The sequence below is a fragment of the Clinocottus analis genome, unplaced genomic scaffold, assembly GCF_023055335.1.
Source record: "Clinocottus analis isolate CAN_PGR_092001 unplaced genomic scaffold, fCliAna1.0.p SCAF_5, whole genome shotgun sequence".
Taxonomy (NCBI): Eukaryota; Metazoa; Chordata; class Actinopteri; order Perciformes; family Cottidae; genus Clinocottus; species Clinocottus analis.
Genome location: NW_027176207.1, coordinates 10,427,388 through 10,437,939, shown reverse-complemented (window position 1 = coordinate 10,437,939; position 10,552 = coordinate 10,427,388). Strand labels below are relative to the sequence as shown.

Genomic DNA, 10,552 nt, shown 5'->3' with positions numbered 1-10,552 from the left:
GCCTGCTTAAACACTTCCCAGTCCGTTGAGCCAAAGCAGTCTTGGAGCGTGGAGGGCCTCCCTCTGGCCACAACCGGACCTGCTTCAGAACCGGTCTGGAGACTTTCACTCTGGTAATTCATTTTCTATAAGTTTTTTTTTTTTAGTAACCATTCGTCTTGCAGGGGATTTCTTTATGTTGTAACTGGATGAGGGTTTGCTGGCAGTCAAGCAAGCAGGCAATGCATGACCCACCTTAGCTCAGCTAAACATGCTGCATGGTATTTGTGGATAACATACACCACTGATATGTTGGTGCTGGATATCAGTCAAGCAAGTTTGAGCCGAGTAACTGTTGAGATACATTATTTTTCTCAGTTCTCCCTACAAAGGAGTTCATCAATCATGTTTCTGTATTGATTACAACGATCAGCTGCTGCCAGTGTACCTGTGGTTCCTTTCAGGAGCTGTTCAGATCATGACGGTAACAAAGACTCTGTGGTTTACTGTTTTCAACAGTAACCCTAATGTACCTATTTCTGCCTGCAGTGTTGTTAATTAGTGTCAGTGTTTGCTTTAGTTTTATTTTTTCAATTCTTGGCAATTATTTTTTCTCCCGTGAAGAAGAATGCAGGAAGTTATGTCAACAACAACCCGCACATTTTATTTTAATAATTCATACACAAAACAAATATTGTGTATGCAGCCGACACAAACCTTACTAGAAAAGAGACGTATTACGTTTAGATAATTTGATGATAATTGTATAAAATATGATAATCCTTTTTATAAGTCCCCTAGTGGGGAAATTACAGGATTACAGCAGCATTGCTCACAAGAAAACAAACAACAAAAAAAAATCAAGTATTTTTTTTTTATCTTTGTTTTCTAAGTAAATAAACAGAACAGTGATAAAACAAAATTAAACAGTAAGAAGAATATTATATCTACAAATGGAATAACAATTAAAATGTGTATAAACGTACTTAAACGTAACAGATATTGCACATATTAGGTATTGCATCAGGTGATAAATTAAAGTGTTCAAAGTGATTCGTGGCCTACTGGTGGTTCAGCTTATTGTGAAGCCTGACAGCAGCAGAAAGAAAGGACTTGCGGTACTTTTCCCTCAGACACCAGGAATGAATCAGTTGGTGTCTGAAGGAGCTGTGCAGCGCGGCCAGAGGGTCCTGTACGGGATGGGAGGTGTGGTTAATCAGGAAAGAGAGCTTAGCCATCATCCTCCTGTCCCCCAACACCTCCAGTGTCCAGAGGACACCCTGCTGTCAGCAATTGAGATGCTGCTGCTCCAGAAGACCACTACGTAAAAGATGGCCGATGATGGCCGATGTGGAGTCAAAAAAGGTCTTTAGGAGCTCTTTGCCTTCCAAAAGACCTCAGTCTCCTCAGCAGAAAGAGTCTGCTTTGTCCCTTTTTTATAAAGTGCGTGGTCAGTCCAGTCCAGTTTGTTGTTTAAAGTGAACGCCCATGTACTTGTAAGATTTAACGATCTCAATGTCCAGTCCCTGTATGCTCACCAGTATTGAAGGATTACGTAATCTCCGGAATTTTAAAGGTTTGATTATCACATATGGATTAATTGTATATTTCAGATGCTTAAAACATGTATTCAATTTCCAGTCTCTGCCAGGTATTGTTTGTATAAAAGTCAGAAGTACATTTTTAATTCAGCAGACTCCAAAATGACTGTTTAGCCAAAGATTCTGAAAAACAATATCATCTTTACAGAAGTCATAGATTATTACACATTTCAGCTAATTAAGAACTTTATGAAATGCATTTTGAAAAGGAAGTGAAAGATCCCCAGATGGCATCAGTTTAACAATGCTGCTCTTACCAAACAGACAGATATGAATAATGCATAAGGGAACAGGTAGAACAAGTCCTGCATGACCCTGCCCAATGTGTGGAGCGCCGCAAAGCAGGTGTTGAATACTAAGGTGTAGCGGACAGGATCAAGAACAAAGGTACGTAATTCTTTTAAGTCGTAGTTATCAGCAATGTAAATATACATTAGATTTCTTTTACAATATTACATTAGATCATATACTCAAACGGAGTATCTGTCCTCTAGAATGCATGTTTCTGGACTAAAAGTACCATGCATTGCACCACAATTAGAACATCTTTAAATCCTCAAAATGTTACCAAAGTCTTTTAAAGTGCTCTTTCTTTAATTCAAAATTTGATGGTGAGTTAAACAGGATGCTCATTAAAAATGACTATTTGTGAGCTACGAAGAGAAGTTTGTGTAATCACAGATTAAGTTTGTGACAAAGTAGGTTATTTTAGCAAGGTTTGTATCATTGATGCACCACCTGAACTAGAGATGATCATACATTACCCTTTACCTTGATCTCTTCTCGTAATGAATATTGTACTCCTCTTTTCTCCTCACTCAGTAAATCTTGCATTAACTGTGAGCAGGTAATGCTGCAACCAGAATACTCACAAGGACAAATAGACGGTAGTTCGCCCCCATACTCGGGTCTCTTACCAGGCTCCCTACAGAGTCGTATAGGCTCCACTTTAAAGTTCTCACTCATTCTCACTAACAGAGCAACTACCCTTATTTACCAGTAATCTCAGGTCAAACCTGGAAAGCGTTCTGTCCGTCCCACAGACTCACGCGTCCCGTGGTGACCGAGCTTTAGCGGCAGTAGCACCGAAGCTGTGTAACGCTCTGCCTGCAGCCCGACAGACGCTTTGCTGGTTCTGTGACTTTGTTAAAGGATCAAGTCAGGACATACCTGTTTAGACTGTTGTTTGGGTGAAATTCATGCTCTAGGCCTAACTTTTAATCAATGTTTTCATATTGTAATTTATTGTGTATGTTAAAAACTTCTTCTAAATTATTGGCCCTCATATGATTACATTGTGTTATAAAATTCTGTTTTCAGAGTTTACATCCCTGCTGGTGTTTAAAGTGACAAGCGGCGTGTATACATTATCTATTTTCTTGCTGACAGCGGTTCAATAAAGCCCAACTTCTCTGTTACAAAGAAAAACGTAAACATATCCTCGCTCATTTGTTTTTAGCAGTTGGGACCGTTTCACCTGTAGGAATTGTCGACAGCAGCTTTGGTTGAGGCTAAATGAAGAATGAATTAAAGGACCAATATTATATAGTCTACCAGGTGAAGAATCATTACAGGAAAAATGGAGAGAAATGTGTTTCCATCTCCGCAGACTATTCAAGAGGTTGAGGAGCAATGTCTTCAGGGTTTGCTGCGTTGTGCCTCCTGCTCCTGCACACTGGAGCTCTGGGCTTCGGGATATTGCCAGGAAACTCTCTAAATCACCAGGAAATCACAGAGAAAGCCATTTTAAATTCCACCTTGCAGGTGTGCCGTGCTCTGGCCCAAGCTGAAGGGACAGACTTCACTTTTCCTGTAAGAATTCCCTTAATTAAGTTGTTGACCTAGAAACGCTATGTCGTCTTTCAGCAATGTTAATATGATCTGTCTTTGTGTGTTTAGGCACAGCCTTTCACTGCGAAGGCTGTTGCTGCGGCCTGCGGCGCACCAAAGTCGTCCAAGAGTTTCCGCCAAGCCATTAGATTTATCACACTGAGGAATATACGGGTGGATATTCGTCATGCCCTTAATGCAAGCTTCCACTTTGATGACGAAATGTTTGTCCAGGGAAGGGAAATCATCACTGCGGGAATACTGGCTGTGAAAGCAAGCAACAAACAAGAAAACTTTGAGGCGGCGAGGCAGAAAGTGGGAGAGATCTTACACCCATTACAGGTTCACTATTTCTAAAAGCATTACTAAAGCTGTAACTGTTTTCACATATCCAAGGAAACTCAATGGATTATTAACCTGTGTCTTCGTTTGTCAACTTTAAGGACTTCTACAGTCATAGTAACTGGGTGGAAGTAGGAAACAAACTCCCAAACTCCAATCTGATCAAATCGGGCACCAGCATTGGTAACATAGCAGGTAAAGAGATGCCGAGAGGTCACAAAAAGAAAAAGATAGTAGGCCCGGGTGTGATGTCAGATAACAGCATGACTGTGGAGAATTTCTTTCACAGAAGAAAATAATAACATTTAAATGTTTTTTACTCAGATAAAAGCAGGGCGACATGTCGCAACTGTGTTGGAGACGACTGCAGGAACAACATCTTGAGGGACGTCATAGAGGAGAAGGTACTAACGTCTGGATATTTTGCTGTTGTGCCCTTCGTCTCTACCAAACCAAAAGGTAAGCGATTCCTTCCATTGAACATTAATGCCACAGCATTTTAGTTTCAGATTCAAAAATCCTTGTCAGTCAATATGTTTCAGAAGTTAAATATAACATTCTTGTAAGATGGTTAGATGAACAAGCAGATACATTCTTGAGCTTTACTATAAAATCTTTAGATACAGTGCAATCTTGATTTCATGCAGCGATACATCATTGTCACTTAACCTAAAACCCATTTAGCTTTATGTCTTAGTAAAGCTGCAATAATGTTTCTAGTGCATTGAACAGTATAGACTTCCCTTCCCTAGATGCACAATCTTTTAAATTCAGGAATAAATATTGACTATAAAATCACGCTGGGTGTTATCCTCCTGGGTCTAGTCCTTAATAGACAATCCTCTTCTATCGTTTTGCCCTTTTCAGTTTCATATCCTCTGTTGAGTTTTTCGGTAACTTTTTCACACCCTCCACTTACAAACATAAAGGATATTTCGTGACCTTTCCTTCACTGATTGTTATGGTGATGTTTTTGTCAGCTTATGATCTTAATTCACAAGATTATTCAGGGGAAACTCTCTTTAATTACTGCACAATATCGAAAGTTAAAAAGAGCAAATATAAGAAGAAATGCAACAAATAGCACTCCTCAGAAAATTACTAAAAAAAGGAAACGGATCTCCCTCCCATGCTATTTGTTGCAAAGGAAAATGCAGTCACGGAGGAGCAGTTGATCAAACAAGCAGCATTGAACCTGCAGGTGGGATCAACAAAGACACCTTCTCAGCCAGCCACGGACACCTCCACACTGATGCAGCAAATTTGGCGATAGCTGCAACCAGTAGCTTACTGGTGGACATTCGAGAGGCTGCTGGTGACAGACCGTTCCTCCAGTATGAAACCCATTCGGCATGTGTCAATTATTGTACTACTGTAGGAGGTATGCGTTTCATCCATTTGTTCCATCTCTCTTCATCCCTCAGGATGTTGGGAATCTCCAAAGGATCCAGTAAAGCTCTTTGTTTTGTGATTGACACCACAAAAAGCATGAGCGATGACATCGCAGCAGTGAGGACCGTCACTTCCTCTATAATCAACAGTAAAGTGGGAACAGAAGACGAGCCCTCAGTTTACATTCTTGTACCTTTTAATGATCCAGGTACAATCTTGAAGATGCTATAAATGTAGTTGTTGATGTTGTTGTACGTCATCATCGAGGTGTTTTCTTTCTCCTCTCTCCAACTGAACCTCAGATTTTGGGCCGGCAATAAAGACTACAGACCCCAAAGTCTTCCAGACTGCGATTAAATCATTGCCAGCAGCCGGTGGAGGGGATGATGAGGAACTGAGTCTTTCAGGGCTTCAGGTGATGTGTTGTGTGGTTGTTACTACTTCAAAATCTGGCCCCGGAAGCTTGTTGATGTGTTAACAGTTTTTTAACTAAACCCCCACTCTTCCTCGTGCAGCTGGCTTTATCCATGGCCCCTTCAAATTCGGAGGTCTTCCTCTTCACAGATGCACCAGCTAAAGACAAACTCCTGAAAAGCACAGTGATTGCACTCATAGAGCGCACACAAACAGTGGTGGGTATCTAAAATAATATAGTGAGTATATCATTTGTTCACATATATGTTGTGATATTGTGAGGATTTCTTGAAATGTGTTTTACAATTGTCATTGTATATTTAGTTATTGATAATTCTCTTTGTACAGCGCACAATGCTGGTTTGGGATGTGCTTTCTTGAGACGGGCTCTGCAATGTGCAGTTGTCTAATTGGTATAGTAACTCAGAGTATGTCGGACACCCAAGTCTGTTTGATTCCTTTAAGAGTGACAAAAAATTGGAGAGCTTCAACAAATCCAGTTGAACAACAGAAAACTCACTGAATGCCATTCTGATCATTTAATAATATTTTTTTTTCTTTCAAAAAGCAAAATACAAACATTGTCTGGAGAAACGAATACGCACATAATTAGTTGCAGCCCAAAACCGTTGTAAAAACGTTTTACTAATTTAATCAGGGGACAGCAATCCGATCTCACTCTCAACTCGACAAATATCACCGGGTCACTGCCCCTCGACGCCGAATCCAACGCAAATGGAAACTGACACGCTGTCATACAAAGCTGACGCCAGAGGGGTATTTAGAGTATCATAGTTTTAAGATCAGGGTCACTGACCAAGTGTCTTTATTTGACTAGTTGCAAAGAGAATTTGTGGACAGATGATGGTATCGCACCTTCTTTGCAAGACTTACGTTGAGGTACTTATCACATCAATGGCTATTCAAGGCCATTCTGGTTTGGTTGATTGTGTTTCTTGCTTTCCAGGTGAATTTCATGATTTCTGGCTCAACGGTGCTCAATCGTGGGGAACAGAGGATATCATCATCAGATGCTAAGCTATACAGAGACCTGGCTCAGGCTTCAGGCGGTCTGGCTATTGAAGTAAAAAAAAGTGAGCTCCCTGCGGCCACCAGCATCATAACAGAGTCCTCCAGCTCCTCTCTGGTAATATCACTTTGGTCTCACTACTACTTACTTTTGGCAGTTTAAAGATTTCATCTGTGTCATCTGATTATTGTTAATCTCTTAGGTAACCCTTCTGCATACAGCCAGGAGCCCAGGAAAGACGGATACTTTTTATTTCATAGTTGATGAAACCGTAACAAACCTTAGAGTTTACATCACCGCAGGTTCTGTCACGGTCACTGTTATCAGCCCCACTGGTAATCCTGCCTTTTTAAATGAAGTCTCCACTCTTTCTTAACAAAATAAAAATCTAATTTTAAAAAGTAATATTAATTATTTTATTAATTGTAATTCTTGAAGGAGAATCTCAGCAGAGCAAAGACACGACAGGATCATTGATCACTGCATCGCATTCGGTGGGAAACTTCAAGACTCTGCAGCTAAAAACACAACCTGGACGTTGGACAATTAAAATGGTGTCCAGTGATCCCTACACTCTTAACGTCAAAGGTGAGACCACCATTATTGATTTAATGTGATCACAAAATGAATGTTAGTCTTTTTTATCACTTACCTTAGAGTGGCTATCTCAAACATTTGAGTTTAAATAAATGTCTGTTAAGTCACTATATATCAGTTAAAGTATTCAGTGGGGTTTGAGCCTTTGGCCCGCTGATGAAAATATTGCAATATGTATGTGGAGTATTAGAAATTAGGTGTCTGTGTGGTGTCATTCCAACTGTACAAATAAAATTCCCGGATCACAAGAGGAGTGAGAAATCGAGAAATGAAAAAGGCCCATAGTCTTGTTTCATCATTCTTTCTGAAAGCTAGAATATGATTCTGTGGTTTCCTGAACATAATCGAAGATAAATGGCTGCTCACATTTTAAACCCTTGTTATTTTAACAAAGAAACATTTTATAAATTCAGCTACCACATTTAGGAATTGTAGGATATTTGGCCCATACAGTAGCAGTAACCCATTTCATTTTGAAAACGCACACAATACTCTAGTATCGTGTTTCAGCTTTGTCGAAATAAACACTGAAAGAAATTCTGTATATTTGATCCTTTTTGATTATTTTCCTTTATGGCTCTATTTGCAGGTCAGAGTCCTATTGACTTCCTGTTTGACTTTGTGGAGGCATCACAGGGCCCACTCACAGGATATGATTCTCTCGACACACGTCCCAGAGCTGGTACAACAAATGGGAATTTGATGATATGGTGATGATGAAGTGATCAAGTCAAACACACTGCATTTCATCTTTCTTTAAAAGGTGTCAACGGCAGCTTGTTGGTGTCTTTAACGGGAAGTGACTCTGCCACGGTGACTGAGGTCACTCTGGTTGAATCGTCAGGCTCGGAGGAGATTAAAGGAGTCGTGGTGCCACAGGGGAGTGGGAACTTCTTAGTTCACTTCGACATGATGCCGTTGGTGGCGTTTGTGGTGCGGGTGAAGGGACAGGATGACAGTGCAGCCTCCAGAGCTTCGTCAATAGTCTTCCAAAGGCAGTCATCGACCAACTTCAGAGCCTCTAACCTGACTATCTTTGTGAGTACCAGACCATCCCTGCGTCACAGAAAAATCATCTCAAACATAAAAGAAGACGCAGCAACTAAAATGTTTAATATTTACTTTGATCATCCCCACAAACATTTGCTCCTATCTGACCCCTTCTGTATTTAGGCTGACTCCAATAGCATCATGGTACCAGGAACACCTTTCTCTGTGCCCTTCTCTGCGATGACCAGTGGAGTAGCGGGAAACTTCACCATCCGAGCCACTAACAACCGACGTTTTGCCTCAACATTTCCAACCAATTTATTCTTGGAAACTGGGATAAGTGATAATGATACCGTGACCCTCTCGGCACCTCTTAACACCCCGTCTGGTGCTGACGTCACCATGACTATTGAGGTCGAGGCTCCCGGGGGTGAAGATACAAACTATGTTGTGCTGCGTTTTTCCATCGTCAACACGGTAAACACATTAAAGAATCCCATTGACAAGTACAATACTTTGTTTTTACAAATTTGTAACTTCCTCAAGGGTTTTTTTTTTGTGTTTGTTTTTCCCTGTACCGATGTGAGCTCTCAGGACAGAGAATGTGTACAGATTGTAATGAAAAAAATGTAATTTGCTAGATTATTTAAAAAAATATGTATCTACTTTTTCTTGTCCTCATAGGTGACCGATTTTACTCAGCCGGTGTGTGAGCTGCTCAGCCTGCAGTCCAACTGCTCTGTTAGCTGCATCCTATCGATGTGGAAGCTCTCTGTTAAGGTGACTGACGGGGCTGATGGGACGGGTGTGGAGCGTGTCAGCCTCAGACAGGGCAACGGGACCTTGATCTCCAGCCCGGCCGCTGGCAATGAAAACATAACACTGATTTCCTACAATTCGTCTTGCTGTTCACCTGATGTGGAGCTGCTGGTTGTGGATCAAGTGGGTAATGTCGGTACCTGTATGTACACTTATCGGGAAGGTTCATCGGCTGCTTCTTCCACAAAAGTCCTTCAGTTACCTCTTCTTTGCTCGAGCATAGTGGTACTCCATATACTGACACAACTAGGCATCCATTGACTCCATGTAAAAGTTGGAAATAGTTAAAGCTGCATAAATGTATGTCTATATCTATATTATTCACATTTAATCAATTGTATGTGTGTACTGTGATAAGATAAACCTACACTGTCAAGCATGTTTAGCTCACTTTAAGTTTTACTCCATGGTTCGGTGTCACTGCTCAAATCAACCCATTTTTTTAGAGCACAAATTGTTTCAGGGAAGCTCTGATAAACCCGCTGGACACTATGCAATCTCACCTGAACCCAAAATGACAGTTTTCTGTGTGTGAACTTTTTTGTTGTTGTTGTTATGTGTCTAATATATAAGCCTTATACTTTATACTTATTCTTATACACAAAATGTTGTGCTTTCACATTTTGCCACAAATTCAACAAGTTTCTCCTGTTTCCCTTGTATTTTACGTTTTCAGAGAGACTTAATAAACTGGCCAGTAATCATCTGATTCATGATGCCTATATTTCATGGTGATGTGTGTCTTACAATATGTCATTCATGTTATGCAGTTTGTAGAAGCTACTTACTAAGCCTAGACCTTTTTAGCCAGAAAGGAGTTTTCTGTTATAAGACATCAGCCAGAGAAAATAAACAAATAAGATGAAAATGTAGCTGTGATAATAAAATCCCCATGGTAAGTCATAATTAAGAGATAAAAGTTAGTTATGAGATACTTAACCTGACAGTCCACAGCAGTTCTTTGGCATAGCTTACCCTATATTTGACATATAAATGGATTGTGAGTACATTTAAAATGACTATTGGCGTTGCTTGCTTGCTTATTCACATGGGAGTATACTAAGCAAACACACGCTAAAGGATTTTAAGCAATCAGCCGCTCTGGCATAGAAAGAATAAAACCAACGTGGCTGAGGTGCAACTGAAAACACCTGGTTGGTGTCATGATCCCAGATGGATGCACCAAAAGTCTTGGTTACATGGATTTATGACAGTTTGAATATTGCTAAAGTTTTTGGCTGATGAAGATGTGATCTGAAGTTAAGAACCAGAGCTGTGGTCCAAACTATGTCTGACACATTGATGGTTACGACACGCTTCAGCCATTTGGAATTGCAAACAGAGGATGCATTGATGGGTTTTCCAGAAAAATGATATGGCTTGAAGCTCACAAAAGATCATGGCTGGCTACTTTATGGATGCTGTGATCAATGTTGGGAGATGCCCTGCCAGACTCTGACTTCATTTAGGAACAGAAAATGAACATATGGCTGAAAGGCTTTTGCATTTTTTAGAGAACCAAGCTGAGACAGACAGTGTAACCTTTGGTCGAAGCACT

General features: G+C 40.4%; 1 protein-coding gene across 1 annotated transcript; it reads left to right on the top strand.

Annotated features, from left to right (window-relative positions):
* Nucleotides 1–3,212: 3,212 nt before the first annotated feature.
* On the top strand, nt 3,213–9,564 carry LOC137802791 (von Willebrand factor A domain-containing protein 7-like). The gene is made up of 15 exons (XM_068600916.1): nt 3,213–3,392; nt 3,480–3,752; nt 3,854–3,947; nt 4,077–4,211; nt 4,900–5,086; nt 5,177–5,352; nt 5,447–5,559; nt 5,660–5,776; nt 6,526–6,705; nt 6,791–6,923; nt 7,027–7,176; nt 7,775–7,867; nt 7,949–8,223; nt 8,359–8,652; nt 8,860–9,564. The coding sequence occupies exons 1-15, from the start codon at nt 3,213–3,215 to the stop codon at nt 9,253–9,255; spliced, it is 2,796 nt and encodes a 931-aa protein (XP_068457017.1). The 3' UTR covers nt 9,256–9,564.
* Nucleotides 9,565–10,552: the final 988 nt, after the last annotated feature.